General features: G+C 36.5%; 1 protein-coding gene across 1 annotated transcript; it reads left to right on the top strand.

The window, feature by feature from the left end:
• The first annotated feature begins 8,947 nt into the window (after window positions 1-8,947).
• On the top strand, window positions 8,948-17,586 carry LOC136808631 (A disintegrin and metalloproteinase with thrombospondin motifs 9-like). Its single transcript, XM_067065173.1, has 8 exons — window positions 8,948-8,992; window positions 9,328-9,402; window positions 10,371-10,482; window positions 10,689-10,900; window positions 12,330-12,503; window positions 15,599-15,757; window positions 16,046-16,219; window positions 17,176-17,586. The coding sequence occupies exons 1-8, from the start codon at window positions 8,953-8,955 to the stop codon at window positions 17,355-17,357; spliced, it is 1,128 nt and encodes a 375-aa protein (XP_066921274.1). The 5' UTR covers window positions 8,948-8,952; the 3' UTR covers window positions 17,358-17,586.
• Window positions 17,587-20,160: the final 2,574 nt, after the last annotated feature.

The following is a 20,160-nucleotide window of genomic DNA, read 5'->3' as shown; positions in this document are numbered from 1 at the left end:
GGGAAATAGCCACGTAGAATGCCTGTTATTGTGGCTGTGTTTGGGTTCTTCGAAACGGCTACTTCTGTCCATCCGGAGAATCTGTCTGCATAGATGATGTATGTGTGCCCTGCCATGTGAAAAATGTCTACAACTATGAGCTGAAAAGGGTACTCAGGGTTCGGGCCTTCGATCGGTTTCTCCCTCGGTTGGGATGGCGCAATTTCATTACACCGCTGACAGTTTTGTCTGATTTGGATGATCTGTTTGTGCATGCCCGGCCAAAAAAATCGTTGCCGTGCATTTGCTTTCGTTGAGTTTATACCCTGATGCCCGATGTGTAATTCCTCGAGCATTTGGTTCCTCAAACTCTTGGGTATCAGTGGTCGTCCTGCTGCGAAGATGATGTCCTTGATTACGTAAAGCTCATCTCGCATTGGCCAGAAAGTTAATAAGTTTTCTGGGGTTTCTTTTCGGTTGGCTGTAAAACCACTGTTTGTAAGAAGGTCTAACAGTTCTTTGTATTCGTCGTCGTTGGTGGCGTGTTGACGAATTCTCTGCAATTGAAAATTTTCGTTGTTTTCCATTTCCTCTAGCACACCGTATATTGACAACTCAATATCATCAGGGTCGTTCGTTTCATTGATAGGCGATAAGGTTACTCTCGGAACTCTCGATAGTGTGTTCGGACCACAGTTCTTTTCACCTGGAATAGCTATCGTCTTGAATTTGAACGGTAACGTGCGTTCGCGGAATGCTTGAACTCTTGGATTTTCAATTCTATCAAGTTCACGGTCATTGAAAATGGGGACGAGTGGCTTGTGGTCGACTGTGACTATCAATTTCGGGCAGCCAAGAAAAAACATACGACAATTGGTAAGGCCAAACCATAAAGCTAATGCCTCGCCTTCAATGGGTGCATAACGAGATTCGGAATCTTTTGTAAAACGTGATTCAACGTAGTTTGTCCGCCAATGGTTTTCGCCACAAAAGGGATTGTCTATCTCGATACAGTCGCAATGTTTTTGAGCAAGGGTGAATCCAACAGCGGTTTTGCTCCAGTCCGTTGCGAGCCATGTGGGACGGTTAACTTCGAATGTCCGAACACCCTCCTCGATAGAATTAATTATTTTGCGTTTGGACTCCTGGAAAATAGTTTCTAGGGCATCGTCCCAATAGAATTTGCCTCGTTTATTTAAAAGTTCTCGAAAGGGTGTCATAGTAGGGGCTTGGGCGAAAGCATACGCGACTTGGTTAACTAAGCCAAACCATGACCTCACCCCGGTTATGCCAGTGGGTGATGGAAAGTTCTTTATGTTGTCGATGAGTCTTCCCGCCGGTTTAAATCCAACGGTTGTTATGTCGAAGCCGGCGAATTCTACAGTATCCTTGCAGAAATGGAACTTCTTTGGGTTGAATACTATACCGTTTCGACTACATAGTTCCATGTACGAGATTGTGTGCCAGAATGACTTGGATATATCATCATCCCAGAGCAACGAATCGTCTATACATCGTGCCACCCGGGGAAAACCAGTTGTAATGTCGTCGAATCGCTTGGTATAGCCGTCGCTCGATGCGTGGAAACCTTGCGGGGCTCGCAAATAGCGATATCGACCCCATTCAGTAATAAAGGTGGTTGCGTTTCGAGCTTCTGGCGACAGTGGCATACTATGGTAACCGTTCCATGCGTCTAGTACTGTCTTTTTCTTTTCCGACGGTATACCACTAACAATATTGAACGGCGAGGGTGTGTGATGGGTTTCACGATGTGTGACCTTGTTTAATTTTTGGAGGTCTACGGTCCGTCGAGGGGTGCCATCTTTCTTTGGTACGACGATCATGCGTGAACACCAAGTCGTGGGTGTTCCTTGTGGTACTGGTTCAATGATCCCTAGGGCTACATCTGCGTCTAATTGGCTTTTGACCTCATATTTCCAATGGTGAGGCACAGGAATGGGTTTGTGGGCGGCAGATGGTTCATAGTTTGGGATGAACGATATCTTTAAGGGTTCTCCCGTCATAGCTTGAAGTGGTTGATGCGGGCATACGTTGAAAGCACTACTTGCATATTGTTCTTTTATCCACTGTTCTAGTGAGTCTATGTGATCCTCTGTCGCTGGGAAGGGGATTTTCTCTGGCGTAGGTGGGCATTGCGATCTTTTGGGGCATCCACATGGTGCAATATCAGTTTTCTCGTTTTCGCTCTCGGTTGGTTGTTCGTCATTTATCGCAGATACTGCCGTTGGAAAGTTTTTCTGAATAATGTTTAATTTCTTTAATGCTGTCTGTGACAAATATACACTGTTCACCTTGTCACATACATATAAAATCTCATTTGTCTTGCCGGAGGGGCACTCTATAGTCACAAGAAGTGCACCCTTGATTTCTAGGGGTTGGTTGTTAACCCCTTTAAGTCTATGTTTGGTTTTTAAAAGCCATGATCGGGCTCCATCGATTTGGTCAAGTATAGCGCTTCCTGCCGTACATGTCTGGGCCCCGGTGTCAGCTATCGCTTCAATGGTGGTTGTCTTTGGTTGATTGGGCCAAATTTTATGAGGGTGGATTTTCTGGTATGCGTTTTTGTTTATGCTAAAGGTGGCGTTCATCAAGGGTGGTGGCTCGGGTCTGGTGTGTTCTTCTAGTCATAACGGTTCGGCTCGAATAGATGACAACAGTGAGGTCGGTTCATCGTTAATCGTCACGCCGTTGGTCGAAGTGGAGCTCGGAGATCTGCAGACGGATACAAAGTGGTTCGGTTTACCACACTTTCTGCAATTCTTTCCCCACGCTGGGCACGACGATCGTCCTTTCGGGTGAAGGGTTTGACCACATCCAGAGCATTTTTTCGATTTCGAAGGGTCGAGTCTTTTGTTCTCACGACGGTATGCATCGCGATCTGATATGGGTGCGATTTCACTTGGTGGGCGGAAGTGAGTTGTTGCCCTTTCGGTCGATTCGAGGGCAAGGAGGCGGGTAGTAACTTGCTCGAGAGTTTTTAGTACTTCCATCTCGGACAATATTTTGCTTTGGTGGGATGCGTTTCTGAGGCCAGCGATGAGTTGAGATTTCACCATGTCCTCTGCGAAGGATGCCATGCAAGTGTTTTGGTTGCATGACCCTTTGGTGGTGAATGCACATAACATAGCTTGGGCCTTTAGTCGAGAGATAAAATTAGTAATACTCTCACAGTCTGTTTGGCGAAGCGTGAAGAACTGCTGACGATACACCTCAGGATGTATGGTTTTCACCGCGACAGATTTTATAAAGTCCATTAGGTCTTCCTCAGAACAGGTATTCAAAGTGTCTGGACCGACAAAGTTGAAAAGCATCTCGTTGATTTTTGGAGAACAAGCTGATCGAAGCTCATTCCGTATTTCGGTAGCGGACGTTAGCGATACCATCTCCTTGTAGCGGGACCAAGCATCACAGAAAATTATCCAGCGGTTGTCAGTGCAGTCCGCCTCGATTGTAGGGCGTTCGAGCTTGGCGCGGCCTGGGCGGTTCGGCGAGTTTGTTGCGGATGGCGTTAACTGGGAAATGAGGGCGGCCATTTGTTGTTGCATGGCCATGTGTTGTTGCTGCATGTTTGCTATAAGTAACAGGGGGTCGCCCGATGGCGGTTGCATTGGGGCGGTGGGTGCGTCGGGAGATTCGTTTTGGTACATAATGGCGGTTTGACCACGGATTGTTATGATCAAAGTGTTCTATGTTCGTAAATGTGGTGCAAATATCGAAGGTATAAGATGTTCACTTTCGATGTGTCGAGTTAATAAATGTGAGATACGTAATGTGATTGTTATTTATACGTAACGTGAGTTCGATAAACCACTCGCTGTAACAAGAAACGTTTGTATATCGAAGAAAGTTTGTTGAAGATATAGAGATAAAATGGGATGTTGAATGTTTGTAAAATATTGTTTTCATCAACCAAGAGCGATACGGTACGTTGAGCAGTGTTCGTAGAACAAAATTTGACTTGTATTGGCTTACCAGCGTGAGTCTTTTACAACTTCTGACACCATGTATAAGATGAATAAACTAGGACAGTCACTCGTGTACAAGTTGAGTGCTAATGTTGTTCTTTCCGTGGTCTAACATACTAATATATAATATACCGTAATACAAGATGGTATCCTAGCTATGATAATATACACAGATATTATCGTGTTATCGACTTTTTAGACAACTATATTAAGGAACAGTTATTTGAAGTTATTGAAATATTAGTGATCACTTTTATGTAAATATAAAATTCATTCGATCGAAGTTACTATCGTCCATTTACTATCTTCTTAAATGGTACTCTTTCAGGGTACACTGCGCCTCGGGGTTTAGTGAAACTGTCTGGTGAAATATCCAGGGAGTTCCACACATAAATCTCCGTGTGCGACAATATTATTAGCATCTTTTTAAAGTTCATAACGTCATTTTTGCAATTAAATTCTTAATTACTCTTAAGGGATTCGATTAAAAAGCAATTTATAAAGGCAATTCCTTGTTAAAAGTGTTAAGGAACCTGAAATATAACTTTTATGTTCAAATACCAAAATCAATTTTTGGACTATGGTCAGAGCCCTTAAAATGAGATCTATAGGAGGAGGCCCCACCATACTGGCGGCAGACCAAGAAAATTTTGAAATTTAAATCCTCTAAATTGGTTAAAATGGACATAGAATTACGATCAACTAATAAATATAATTTTCACGATCACGCTGAACTGCAAATTTCACGCCATCACGCCGTTTTTTTTTTTAATTTCACGCCATCACGCCAAGAAAAACCCTTCATCACGCCATCACGCCATCACGCCAACCGCTGGGGGGCCTCCATGATTGTAGAACAAATACAAATTATATTTCCTAATTAAAAACTTATTAATTCCTAATATTAATTGCCCTAATTTCAGTCCTAATTCTAGTCCCTAATTCTAGTCCTAAAGTCTATTCACGATAAGTGTGCACTCTTTTTTCTTTTACCTATAACTTTTGAAAGAATTCTTCAATCTTTATAAATTTGGTATCATTGGAAAGATATTAGTGAGTGGAAAAATTTGAAATAAAAAAATCTTTAAAAAAATTCTAAAAATGAAGATGAAAATGAAGAAGAAAAAAATGAAGATCTTGTAGAAAAGTGCTATAACTATCATTTTCACTGAAGTGAATCCTTGATCTTGGGAGATCATCACTGTGAAGAAATTTTATCAAAATATTTATTCAATATAAAGTTATGATACAAAGTTAATAAGTGATTGACCCCAAAAAACAGCAAAAAACTGCAGAAAACAGCGTTTTTAGACGTCAATCAGCTTATAACTTTGTTTGATATCTTTTGACTGAATGATTATTTTTGAGAATTTTTTTCACAGTGATAACGTTCGATGATTAAGGATTCACTTCAGTGAAAATGATAGTTATAGCACTTTTCTACAAGATCTTCATTTTTTTCTTCTTCATTTTCATCTTCATTTTTAGAATTTTTTTAAAGATTTTTGGCCCAGCTAGCTTTAGCGTACTGGGCCTTTCATTAGCATTCTGCCCGGTGTCAGTGTGTAACAATTTACTAGGCGATACGCGTTTTCATATATGGCGTTTTCAAGCACAGGCTAATTCAGATTATGAAGGATTTGATTGGCTGTTAGAACATGATTGACAGAATAAAAAACAATTGAAATCGTCTTTATTGGTTAAAAACATAAAAGGAGAAAATACAATTAACTATTAAAACTATAAGAACATAACAGATGTAGTGTGTTTAAGAAAAACAATGTAACAAACCGTAACAAACCTTTTTCTCTTTAGGAAGATGTTCTTTTAAAAAAAAGTTGTTTTTACATTTCTCTATCATGTGAACAGTTCAGTTGTTCACGTGTTAGGAAAAAAACATCTCTAAATATTATGAATTATTTCTTATTGTTGTAAATAAGAGATAGCCGAATGGTCTAAGGCGTCTATGGCTTGTATTAGCGACTCCAGGTTCAAATCCCCTCTGCTACTCAAGTCTTGTTCAGTTCATACTTTTATTCGCTGGGCCTTCATGCCCTCTGGGCTTCTTGTTTTATTTCAAATTGTTCCACTCACTAATATCTTTCCAATGATACCAAATTTATAAAGATTGAAGAATTCCTTCAAAAGTTATAGGTAAAAGAAAAAAGAGTGCACACTTATCGTGAATAGACTTTAATACCTATGTTAATAAAACTTTTCGTAATAGATAAGGAAAATAACTGCTCGAAAAAGCGCTAATTTGGAAATTTACATGAAATATTTTGAATTTGGTGGGAATTAAGGCAAGCTTTTAAGGCCAATTTTCTTTCTACAAAGATTTTTTACCTTAAAGCTAGAACTTTGTTACTGATGTTATTTGCCTTGCATCCATATCATTGAGACGTGGAGTTACACATTTTTCAGAATTTATTGATTGACTTTACAGTAGGCTATCGATTTCGAGTAGGTTGATCAAACTTGATTCACTTTCATTTCTTTTTTGATCGATGACCAATCAGTTTGTTATATTCGATAGGTAATGGAGCATATAAAGAAAATCTTGAGTATTGATCATTGACTCGATTTCAATGATAGGTTGAACTTGCAACTGTTAAACAATCAAAATTGTCATTCGTTGAATAATAAATCAACTAATGTAATCGTGCCTTCTTTAATGTCATCATAATTAGCATTACATTATCGATTTTACCTATCAATTACCATAACCAATGGATATCCGGTCAATTTATTTGTTATCGGCAAAATTTTCCAGTAAGATTTTGATAGACTTAAACAACAGTCTTGTCGTTGTTTCCCTTGCATCTATTTGGGTTGACCCGGGTGAAGGCTCGCTCACTTTCCAAATTGAACCGCTACTGCAAGTGGGAATCGATACCTTTTGACGCCTGTGTAGCATCAATGACCACTATCCCACGTGAAGCACCCATCTAACATGTCAGACTCTCCAATTCGATACAGTCGATAACTTTTACCAATCGATATGACTAATCGATAAATAATTGAACATAATTGATGGTTGATATCGTTTAATTTCGATAATCGATAGACAATAGATAATCAAGATGAAGCTCAATTAGCGATTTTCCATCGATTCAATCTAAAGATGTTCGATTGACCACAATTGACAGCCATTTGATGAAAAAACCAATATATTATCAATCAGTTAGAATGGTCTCGATTATATACCTATCGATTATATCAAAATCATTGATATTCAATCAATCGGTTGGTTATCGATTAGTCTTCAATCGGAAATAGTTATCGATTGTATCGAGTGAGAGAGTCTGGAAAATGACACATTGCTTCTACCTAGCCAGCAGGTATATATAAAGAACTTCTATCACTTCTAGATTGACCCCACTGCCATAAATTCCTCTGTGAATACTTAGTAAATGATAATCTGTCTTACAACACAACATAATCAAATATCAACAAATAATTCTACCTGTAAAAATGAAGATCATACCTGTTGTTTGTGTTGTGACGTGTTGTGTTGTTGCGTGTAGTGATGTTCAAGAGGAACTCTTTAATTGTAAGATTCCTATCACTTTATTGGTGTATTTACTAACTACACAAACATAAAATACTATATGCTAAAAAAAATATAAACCTCTTTAAGTACTCCAAAAACACCAAAAAAGTCCGACAGCATGCTGAAATATCCGGCATTAAAAAACAACATGGTTACGCCTACCTAGCACTTGCGGACTGGAATCATTGAATTTTATCTTAGCGAGTGAGTCTAGAACCCGGTGCAGAATCCCACATTCGAGTAACCGTATATTTGCTGAAAGAAAAAGAAGAATGATTTGAAAGTTAAAAGACACCAGCATTAAAAAAAAAATCACAAAATAAAAAAATTACTACCAGGTAATTACAAATTGTTAAATTTCACAAAGGAACGCATACATCTTAAAAGAGCTCAAGGGGGGATGTTGAATTTTTAACTGTTGTAAATTGAAATTCGATTTGAATCTTTTTTTACTAACTTGTGATCATGGTGCAAAGTAGACAGGAGACCCGTCCTGTATTTTTATAATCTGATGTATACAGGACGGGTATGACCCGTCAAGGTCAGATTTCTGCCTCAAAAAATTTACATTGGGAGGGAAATTCGAATTTAGCGCTGTCCTCACTTACTAAAATAAAAACCAAATTTCGGAACTTGCGTTTTCTCTAAGAAAGTGTGACCAGTAAAATAATAACAAAATTTGATTGGCTATGTTTTCGGCTGTTATTAGGATCTGGGAAATTCAAACTCTCAACCCATACCATTATATATATTTCGCCATCAATATAAAGAATAAGAAATCATAGCATGGATCTCCAGGCTAGGTGCAAAGAAGACACCGAAATGTCAATTAATGAATAAAATTAAATTTCTAGTTTTCAATTTTTTTATCAAATTCATCTGGCCTAGCTAAGAAAGTTTTTCATTGAATTTTTTTATTTTTCTCATTTGTGATCTGATTGGTATGACCTTCATCAAAGATCATGGAAAATGTTTGCTCACCCTAACGAAAACTCGACAGTCTGTAAAATACTATAAACTCTTTATATTTTACAATTTATTAGGGCAACGAGGTTCAAAATCACCTGGATCACTGACACACAGATGTATAATCAGTTTCCACGTTTTCTTTTATAAAAACTATTAAATGTTGGCTGAGGATAAGATTGTTCTTAAATTTATATTGTTCCAAACAATAGAGCTATGTTCCGAGGGGCTAAAACTGAGGCTGGTGTTGTTATAAAATTGTTCTTATAAATACAACAGCATGTGCAATGTTTAATAAAAAAATGTGGATTGTCAAGGCGAACTAAAAATTCGTCAAGCTCTCGCATTACCATGCTTCATAATTTAAATATAGAGCATGCTTTCACCCTGGTTGCCATGTTCTTGTAACGTTGAGAGCTTGTGGCTCTTTGTTCGATAGAACGATTTCTCGTTATAGCATTTAGCAAAATGCACATTTCTCATCATTGCAAGATTGACAAGCAAAAAGGTAAGGCGAGTCAAACTTTTTGAGATATTTTTGGTTTGAAAATTTCTGAAGTTCTGAATGAGATGCTCTATGATAAAATGAGATGAAATGAACGAGAGCTCCATTCATAATATCTACACTTCTATAGGATTTGAGATAATAAAAGTACAAGCTTTTTTAACATGTTCTTATTTTCACCATTTTGTAAGTATCTTGTCCATTTTCCTAAGAAATTGGGTATTTTACAGTCCGCAAAGCCTTATGTTCTTATAAAGTTTATTCATAAAAAACGTGTAAGATAAACCCAAACGGAAGATTAAAAAGTGAGGCTGAATTCTATATTTTCTATTGTTTAGAAGTCGAGTACATCATGATGTTGCAATTATTCATCGCTATTTATTTGGCATCAGGATGTTTTGCAGACATTCTAGGTAGGCTGTTTATAATAAAAACGCCTTCAAAGGAATCAGTTTAAATGTTTTCAACTCACGGGGCAAGGAGAAAAATCAAGGAACCAAATGATATGGAAGATTGTTAACCCTTTAAGTGCCACGGTCATTTTCTTCTAAGTTTTTTAAAGAAAATCGCTAGTTCAAACTTTAAAGGCTTATATCTCGAGATCTAGAAGGAGTTAGAAGCTTGTTCATAGCTCGTTGGATAGTTTAGAGTCTTCTCTTTCTTTAAGGCCGCTGCGCGGACCTGTCTAAATGATTTAAAGATGCCCAATGGTAAAACTACAAATTAGTTCGCTGTAGGAAAGAATCAAGTAAAACAGGGCCAAATTTTGAGGTTCTTGGATCACTCGTTGACCAAAAATGGTGAAAAAACGGTCAAAATCTTAAAAGAGTGGATTTTTGTCAAATTTTTGCATTTTTCTTTGCATTTTTGGCTTAAAATTTCGCTAGAAAGACTCCTTTAGATTTTTCTTTTTGCTTGACCATGAAGCCCAATCCAATTCCTACGAGTTGGACCAAAAATGACGATTTCTAACTTAAACTGGGAATTACAGGAGGGCTTCGCCCTCCAACATAGCCCATGTCTGATATATACGACATTGGCATTTACAGGGTTAATTTGAAGGAAATGTCAAATTTGATTTCAGAACTTTATATGGTTGAAATAATTTTTCATGTTATGAAATTTTTGAATAATTCATGTGAATAAAGTCATTTGTAGGGGATCTTAACTTGGCCTGTGCAGCTGCTGGTACTTAGAAATTTGTTAAAATTAGCTCTAAATAAGTAATTTCAACTCATATCTCCTTAAAGGAATTTTTTCAATATGAAAGATATTAAAGTTGGTTTGAAAAAAAAAATTGACTAGAAATTTACCAAATAGTGACTCTTTTTGAATTAGTTTTCTCTCCTTTAAAGTTGAAATGATCTCAAATATTTTTCAGACTGTGGTAATGGTTCCAAACTAAGCCGTATTGGATGTTTCACAAAGAATGATAATGCCCCTACCAAGTTCATAATGAGAAAGCCAGTTTATGGTGATGGATCAATAAAGAAGTATTTCCTTTTTCTTCAAATAGTCATAGCTTAAAAGATCAGGGTGAAATGAAACCTTCCGGCGAGTTAAGGAATTCTTTACAGCCAATTTTCAAAATTCTGCCCTTTAGCTCCAATCATAGGCCAGGCTAAGCTTGTCCTTAAATTTTCTTCTCTTTTGCATTTATGTATGTCTTTTAAAGTCCAGCGATTATTTCTAATTGCAGTTTGGCTTGTGAATGTGCAGGAAAAGCAAAAGAAGGAGCACTAGTTCTATCGAACTACGAGGAATGTTCTGAAATTAAGGCTGCGGATCACGGGAGTCATTATCCTGGTCAAAGTTCATACGAGAAATGTTTCAACTCAGTCTTTCAAAATTGTGAAAAGGGTCAAAATTGTATTGGTACCATTTGTTCCGTTTACATTTATGCAAAAGTAGGTATGTATCAAGTTGCATTTAGCCTGAGATCAGGTCGCGAATTGTTTTCTGTTCACCACGCTAAAGCTCTAAACGAATGGGTGAAAACAAACGATCTGAAAAATATTCAATCTCGATTTACTTTTAAACCTATAAGATTTTACTATTTCAAAGCGAAAACAAGCTCTCTCTCTGATTAAACTCCCGAAAAGTTCTTGTAGAATTTAATTCGCCATAACATTATAACAAATCAAAGGCTTTATATTACTGAAAAGACACAATTAGTAATAAGAGATTTGAACCATATATCGCTCTGTTTAGTTTTCACTCAGTTATACCAGGTGAAACATTTTGCCACTATGCCATGGCAAGGGATACTCAGTAGTATACAGAACATTCCCTACAATTTTACATTTATTGAAATTAAGGCGGTGGTTACACGTAGCCGGGGTGAAATTCACCCCGGGGTGAAATAAAAAAAAAATTCACCCCGGGGTGGAATTCACTCCGGTCTATAAAGAAAACACTGTTTCTGTATACCCGTATTTAGGCGGGGTGAAATCGTTTTTACGCGGGTTGAACTCACCCCAGGGTTGATTTCACCCCGATCCTGAAATCTTTAAAAAAATTCTAAAAATGAAGATTTAAATGGAAGAAGATAAAAAGATCTTGTAGAAAAGTGCTATAACTATCATTTTCACTGAAGTGAATCCTTGATCATCGAACGTCATCACTGTGAAAAAAATTCTCAAAAATAATTATTTGTCAAAAGATATCAAACAAAGTTATAAGCTGATTGACGTCTAAAAACGTTGTTTTCTGCTGTTTTCTGCTGTTTTTTGAGGTCAATCACTTATTAACTTTGCATCATAACTTTATATTGAATAAATATTTTAGTAAAATTTCTTCACAGTGATGACCTCCTAAGATCAAAAAATCTCTCCAGTGAATATGAAAGTTATAGCACTTTTCTACAAGATCTTCATTTTTTTCTTCTTTATTTTCATCTTCATTTTTAGAATTTTTTTAAAGATTTTTTTATTTTAAATTGCTTCACTCACAAATATCTCTCTAATGATACCAAATTTATAAAGATTGGAGAATTCCTTCAAAAGTTATAGGTAAAAGAAAAAAAAGTGCACACTTATCGTAAACAGACTTTACGTTTTCACGCCGGGGTGAAAATAAGTTAAAATTTTCACCCCGGACTGAAAAATAGGGTTTTCACCCCGCCTTTCGCCGACGTGTATCCCAAAATGATTTTCACCCCGGGGTGAATTATTTTTCCATTTCACCCCGGGGTGAATTTCACCCCGGTTACGTGTAACCACGTTTTGATAAACAATAAAGTCAAAATTGTCCCAACCGTTCCCTTAAGTTCAGTGTTTGGCGACTATATTGTCTCTATCAAATTAAACTATTCTTAAGAATCCTTTAAAATCAATTTTAGTTGATGGAAAATGGAGTACATGGTCTGCTGTCGGAGGATGTAATAAAAAATGTGGTCCAGGGCGCCGACGATTCACAAGAAATTGTAATAATCCAAAGCCTGCTTTTGGTGGAAAATCATGCGTAGGACCGAAAATCAAATTCGATTCCTGCAACAATGGAGCGTGTATTCCAGGTATTCTTTTTTAATCACGGTGTAAATCACTTTTGATTGAGTGTATTTTATTGTAGGAGATGTATATATATGACCCTGTCTCACAGCTCCAATGAAACTTCTTCCCGTATTGGGGATGAGAAGTTCTATCGAAATCCAAATGAATTCAATGAGGATAGTAATTCTATTGCTCTAAGGTGAAAATATCCAGTGGAGATGGTTTTTCGTAGTGCAATTTTTTCTCATCGAATTTCAAATGGGGATGAAAACAAAATCCATTTCTCAGTGGGGTTGAAATTTTTGGGGTATTTTTCCCACGGGGGACGAAATTTCGGCCAAATCTTCCAGTGAGTTGGGGGTCCCACCAAGTCTGTGACACAGGGGTGTATATTGCCTATATTGTATTTAAAATACTTCGCATCAAACCTAAACATTGGCCAAAATTGTCTAATTGCCCCGCGGGGCTTTTGTTGGTTCTCGCAGTGGGCTTGTTCGCCAGAAGAATATTCATGTTCATGTTCATGATGTTGTTTCTTTCGATTCTGAGCGGGCCGCGGCGGTTAAAGGATGCTCGCGCGCACCTCTCGTTTTATCTATTTTGTTGTGAATTTTATTAATTCCCACGTTTTAGTTCTTACAAAGTAAACAATGGATGGCGCATAACATGAGCATTTTTATTTTTCTTATAAGCATCTACTTTATAAGCATCAAATCAATAACTCTTTATAGACGGTGATATACCCTTCGGTAATTAGTTCTTACAAAGTAAACGGCGCATAATTTGGGCATATTCATTTTTCCTATGATTTTTCTTATAAGCACCTACTTTAAAAGAATCAAATTAATAACTCTTGATAAAAAGCCATACATTTTTCGGTAATTAGCTCTTACAAAGTAAACAAGGGACAGTGCACAATATGAGCATGTTTATTGTTCTTATAAGCATCTAGTTTATAAGTTTCAGATCAATAACTCTTGATCAACAGCTTTATACCTTTTGGTATAGTTCTTATAAAGTAAACAAGGGACAGTGCACAATGGGAGCATTTTTATTTGTCTTATAAGCACCTACTTTATAAGAATCAAATCAATAACTTTTGATAAACAGCCATATATCTTTCGGTCCCGGGGGGGGGGGCAGCTGGGCAAAAGGACCGACGGGTATGTGCGGGTCCTAAGGGTACCTTTTCCAATATGTTTAAAATGCACTGTAAGGGTCGGAAAAACTAGAGATGCACTGTAAGGGTAGAAATTTCAGAAAATTCTTGAAAAATCTAGATATTTTGACCAAAAATGCTAGAATTTTGACCATTTTTTGCACGAAAGGGATCGAAAATTGGGGGAAAATGCACTCTAAGGGTATGATTTTCACTGATTTTTGCTGCACTGTAAGGGTGCAATTTTAAAAGCCAATTTTTGGCCCGCACATACCGTCAGTCCGCAAACCCAGTGCCCCCCCGGGCTTTCGGTACAGCGAATAGAAATTTCCAGCTGTGCGCTTATTGGATGGCGCTCCAATAAAACGATCTGGTGGAATGCGGCCTTCAAACGTTCATTCTCGATTATGAATGCGTTCGCGGGGCATTCATAGCGACAGCTACTTGCTAGTAAATATCAATGAAATAAGTAGTAGTTATCCTGTATTGTACGACCGAGTAAAAGTGTGATAACTGGTTTATCGTCAGCTTGAAAAATATTAACAAACTTTTCTCTCTTCATTTTATTTGTGTTCTCTTTCTTCTTTGTTTTGGTTTTTCACAAATCAACATCAAAACATTAAAATCTTCGAAAATGCGATTCGAATGCTCGAATTAAGATATTAAAATATAAATAAGTTTTGTGAGTATTGAGAGGAAAAAAGAAAACATTCCTGAGAATAACTTTCGAGATAAGATACAAAAATGAATTCAAATATGATCTCTCGTTTACAAGACCCCTTTTTGAACGCGGTCTTGTATGTGTACGGTACAATATAAAATACAGCATTTATGTATGCGTTTTTATATCTCAAGCAGACGACGACATTGAGAAAAGTCACCAAAATCTGATTAAAAGTAAAGTCTGTCTCAATATAGTTTGCAGTGGAGACAAAAAAGGCTGTAACTTTTGATAGAATTCGAATTAGAAAACAGTTTTGTGCTCGTTTGAAAGATAATCCAGAGTGGAATATTTGCAAAAAAGAAAAATCTTTAAAAATGGAAAAAAGAAGATGAAAAAAGAAGAAGAATAAAATCAACTTCTTATAGATTAATGCTGTGATCTTCATTTTTATATCAGAGGTTCTTTAATCTTAGAACGTCATAAATGGGAAAGAAATCAAAGAATATTTGTTTAGTCAAAAAATACAACTTAATACTTTGCTTTGGTCGAAGGGCACTTTTTTGTTGTTTTTAGGTGGTTTTCGAAAAGTTAAGATCAATCTATCTTTGATCTAGTCTAGCTTGGAAAGCTTGTAATAAGTTAAACAAGATATGGCACTCTAATTTGTTTAACGTTCTCAAACTTCAAGCTTTTAGAAGTCTTGTCGAGCCCATTCTTCTTTATGGCTCAGAGACTTGGACTATGACAAAAACCATGCTGAAGAGCCTGATGGCTGTTATACAAACCTTTTGAAAAGAATACAGAATCTTGATTGGCGCAACCACCCAACCCTTCACGAGATCTATCATGGACTCCCAAAAATTCCTTCTGTCTTGACAAGCAGCATGCTCTCTTTCACAGGTCAATGTTTCCGTGCACAAAATGAAATCGTATCTGAAATCCTACTTCGGTGTCCTGCTGGCCCTAAGCGCTCGAAAAAGCACACACTTCTTGATATTTGGAAACGAAAAACAGGAATAGAGATTGAGGAACTGAGTACTGCAATGGCTGATCGCAAACTGTGGATTGATAGTTTATTCTTTGTTTCCTAGGTGATGATAATGAGGATGCGTTTTTAGCCAATCAGATTGCTCATATTTCTCATGTTGACGATAAAGGATGGAAAATTCCAAACGTTGTATATTTTTCTTTGTCTTTTGATGTTTTTTTAACTTTATACCCCTGTCTTTGTGCCTTACCAAGAACCCAGACTGTTTTCAAAATAAAAATAATATACCACCTTTCTTTCTTTTTAGATTTAAGAAACCAAGGACAAAATTGTTGGAAAAAACCTACCTATTTCTGTGGTAAAAAAGGTCTTTGCAGTCGAAAAGGATGGGGTCGATGGCAAGACGCTGCATTCCCCTGCGTTAATAGGCACTGTTGTACTGAGCCAGCTCTTGTTAAGAACCTAGGTAAGATTAATTTTTCATTGACCTTAAAACTATTAGGAGTTTTAAGAATTTTGCAGAAATTTAGACATTCCCTTCATTTAAGCTCAGGGAATATAATAGATAGCCAGTGGATACAAGACGTCGAATTTGGTTGGAACAAAGTAATTTTATAAAACGTTGAAGCTACCCGCAACAAAAACAATATGCTATCCAAAAGAGGGTTCCGTTAACTTGCATGAGAAATGAGGTGCCAAAATTCTGCATCTTTATACTACAGTTCTGTATTTTCATAACAAAATTATATTTAAGGCTCAAATTGCTGGTCGAAGTGTGGTAGAAAGGGTGGTTACTGTCCTGGATTTTGTGGCGTGAACGGGCGTTGTTGTCGAAGAGGATGGAATGATGCTGGGTGCGCAGGAATGGCAACGCCGTGTAATGGGAAGCATTGTTGTACAACTAAAAGACGAGATGTCCAAAATAGCGGTTGGTTCATAGTGTATTTACAGGGTGTCCCGAAAAAAAAGTTACGTGTTCGAATATGATTCTGAGTAGAAGGTTGTTGCGTGTGTTTAACAAAATGTAAGAAAATGTATACCACCACAATAATTGTTTTTACAACAGTCGTTATGATAAAAAAGAATTAACTTTCTTTACAATTTTCATGACGTTAAAGTTATTGAGAATTGTTTTTTGTAAACGCCATTCATAAAAGATGTCTCATGACAATTAATATGAGGGGGGGGGTTGTACTTTTTCGGTGTGACGGGATTGGCCCTTTTTTAGTACGGTATTACGGGATTTGACGAAAAAAGAGACGGGAAAACGGTATTTTAAAATCAGACGGTGACGGTATTTAGGTACATTTTTGCCCTGTACAAGCCGGTGTGACGGTGTTGTTATTTTTCCAATTTTCGGGATTACGGGATTCAGCAAAATTTTTGACGGGAAAACAGTATTTCGAACCCCTACAAACCCCCCCCCATATGACATAGAGAAAAACTTTGATAAAAATAGCAAATTCAGTGAAACACACACAAGAACTTTCTTTCTATAGAAGTGGTACGCCTTGATTTTTTCGGGACACCCTGTAAAAGATTTTGGCTTTTTATCTTTGAAACTGTCGGTGTAGATTTAGCATAATACAGTTGGCATTCCCAAACTTGAATTTCAAGGGGCATTTTATTTTCATAAAGTAAGGGAGCCTAATGAATAGTAGAGTATCGTTTTTAAGAGTTTCTTGTCGGCAGTGACTTTAAATTATTGAATAGTAGAACATCGAAATTAGAGAGTGTCAAATGTATTCCTGAAAAAGTGGTTCTAAAAAAGCTCTAATAACTTAAAGAATATTTAGAACCAGAAATTCGAGTTCATTTTCCCATTCCAACCAACCAATCAACGTTCATTTAACGTTATATGTTTTACTCTGTTTTCTCATACAGGTAAAAACTGCTGGTGGAAATGTAACAAGAAAGATGGGGAATGCTCGACAGGTTTTTGTGGTAAAGACGGAGTTTGTTGTCGACGTGGTTGGGATACTTACAGATGTATCCGGACTACTGGTGCATGCAGACACAAACATTGCTGTGTCGGTACAGCGGCTATGGGAATCCAAAAACCTTGAGCCGTCTTTGATCGAGTCTCTGAAATTTGATTACAAATGGTTACCTAAGGGAAATGATCATATTACGTTGTGAAAACTTATCATTTCTAAATTATAATAAACATCATTTTTAGATTTTGTAGCAATATATAAACAGTATATGAAAGTAGATTTTTGTAGTTCATGTACGTGCATTATCGTTTAAGAACTAATAATATAAATATTGAAATAATATTTATTTCTATTTTAACACTATAACTTTCGAATATAGAATAAATAGATACTGAGAAAATGTCATAAAACTAAAGTGTCCTGATACGTTTTAATCAGACTTTAACTACAATCGGTGCCGAATTATTTGGCACAAAAGGGGAATTATCTTAAAACTTTAAAACCGCAAGTGATTTTTAAGTACCGTGAAAACCACAGACCGAAATCATATATCAACCTCTACCGACCAATCGAGATTCTATTTAGCGCGTTTTTCAGCACTTTCTGAAAGTAACTTTTCTATTCAATTGAGTGTAACTTTTGATCTAATGAATCGAATTTAATAAATGACCCATCAAAATTTAAGTCTATATTTCTTCTTTCCAATGAAATAGGAACGGTTCTTTTAAAATTTTTAGATTTCGAGAAAATCAGTTTCAAAGAGAGAACTTTTCGCACCCGGTAGGTAAAGCATTTTCGTCAAAATATCTAGCTTAGAATAATAAATATTGAAATGACGAACTATTTTCCCCATTTTCTTTGTTCATTAGGTGTAAGAAAATACCCTATCATCATAACTTAATTCCAATAGATTTTGATTTAGAGAGGATCTATTTAAAAAATGCCTCAATTCGGGTAGTATCCAATCAACAGATTTTCGTTGGAAAAAATTAATTCAAGTTAAAATTTTATGTACATAAATAATAAGTGATATGTAACAGTGGGCTCTGAAACATATTTTTATGAAGTTGAACTATCGTTAGGGCTACAATGCTAAGAAATGAGAAACCTACATTCTCGGGGTTTACTACATTCTCAGGGTCAGGTGCTGTACATAAAGGCCGAGGTAAACGATTCCAATATTCTATCCAACATGCCATTTTCTCTCTGTTGGACGGAATGTTGGAATCGTTTACTCGAATGCAAAAATCGGAAAGGAAGAAAAATCATGTTGGAAGAAGAAAAAAAGTGTTGGATGGGTGTTTGATCGCCATCAAACATTTTGTCCAACATTTATTCCTTTTTTTCGTGTTGGATCATGTTGGATTCCTTCGTTTACTCAGCTCACATCCAACATTTGAAAGAGAATGATGACGTCATTAGAAATAGAATGAAATGTTTTTTTGTCAAAAATTTCGTAACAAACTTAAAAAGATGGTAGAGAAGCTACTAGTTCATATGTTTTTTTTCTCGGAAAATAAACCAAGGGTGGCACTGAAATTAAGCGATCTATCCTAGAGGGAAGTGTGACCCTTTAAAGGTACGTTTCTCAGGCTTCTCAAAATGCAGTGTGTAAAAAATGATAAAATAGTTTTTGTTGCAGAATTTTAGAAAATTTTTTGCCTTGAAATAGATAGATCAATTTCAAAAAATTGCACCATAAGAGTCGATTTTTCGCCAGAATTTTCTCGGCACTGTAAGGGTCCATTTATTAGACTATAATTTTTGTCCGCATAAACAGCAGCACTGGTTACACTGGGTATAATAAATCTTCTGCTAACGCTATTTCTAGTTTGAAAAGAATGAATTAAAAAAAGAATGAATGAACACCCATGTTGGATGAAAATAATGTTGGATATTGCGACGAAACGATTTTAAGGAGATCCAACACCTTTCCAAAATTTATCCAACATTTCAATTTTTATTTTGGATGAAATGTTGGAATCGTTTACCTCGGCCTTAACTTTTGTAGTTATTCTATTTTTCATAAGCAATTTCTCGGTCGCAATAAATCATGGGTAATAACATCGGTACATAAAAGTTTTAGCATATCAGCTGACTCAAAGATCAAGATTTAAACTGTATAATCGATATTCAAGCATGGCGAACCAACTTTGGTGAGATTGGACGACTTCAAACTAGTAAACTGCAAAGAACGGTATAGTTTATTTGTACGATGCAATAGAATCCTTCTATCACGAGAGAACTAGAAACTTTTAAACAATGTCATAGCAGATCAATTACTGTCATGAAAATCGAAAAAATTCGTTTAAGTGCCTGCTTCAAAAATTTTCAGATTCAGAAAATAATTCTCCAAAGATATATGTGGGATGGAGCATGTTGCATTGCACCAACGCGAAAAAATCTTCTCGTGTCCCCAAGCCTTAACACTACATCTTTTTCTCAGACATTCATTTGACTGACCTCATGTGCAGACATATTTTTAGATTTATATCCCAGCCAAACTTTCATGACTTAGAGTCCCAGCATCTCATAATTGGCAATGTAATTGTTTAACTTTTGAGTTTTATTTTATTTTTTTAGATTATTTTTAAACGAAAACACTGTATCTCATTAAATTTTTGTTTCAGAATTTCATTTTCAAATTCAAAGTTTGTGTATTTGGTTTCTTATTACACACAACCCCTTCTCACAGACCCACATGGAACCCTTTCCACTGGAAAAATTGGCCAAAATATCGTCCCCGATGGAGAAGTATCCTCTAATTTTTGTCCCCACTGAAAATAATAAAATAAACCAATCCTCACTGAGAGATATTTACTATTTTCTCATCCCCGCTGAATTTTCTGGTTTGAAAACAAAAGAATTGAAATCCCCAGTCATAAAAGAATATGGGAGTATAAATCCCCATCGAGTTAAAGTTATTTTTAAC

This window comes from Clytia hemisphaerica, unplaced genomic scaffold (genome assembly GCF_902728285.1).
Source record: "Clytia hemisphaerica strain Z4C2 unplaced genomic scaffold, Clytia hemisphaerica genome assembly, whole genome shotgun sequence".
In the NCBI taxonomy this organism is placed as follows: Eukaryota; Metazoa; Cnidaria; class Hydrozoa; order Leptothecata; family Clytiidae; genus Clytia; species Clytia hemisphaerica.
This window is presented reverse-complemented; position numbering and strand designations above follow the sequence as displayed.

Excerpts from the sequence above, each read along its gene's own strand:
- LOC136808631 (XM_067065173.1), top strand. The coding sequence starts at position 8,953 with ATGCACATTTCTCATCATTGCAAGATTGACAAGCAAAAAG. Across the intron at positions 9,403-10,370 it reads ATGTTTTGCAGACATTCTAG|ACTGTGGTAATGGTTCCAAA; the intron begins GTAGGCTGTTTA and ends AATATTTTTCAG. Across the intron at positions 15,758-16,045 it reads AGCTCTTGTTAAGAACCTAG|GCTCAAATTGCTGGTCGAAG; the intron begins GTAAGATTAATT and ends ATTATATTTAAG.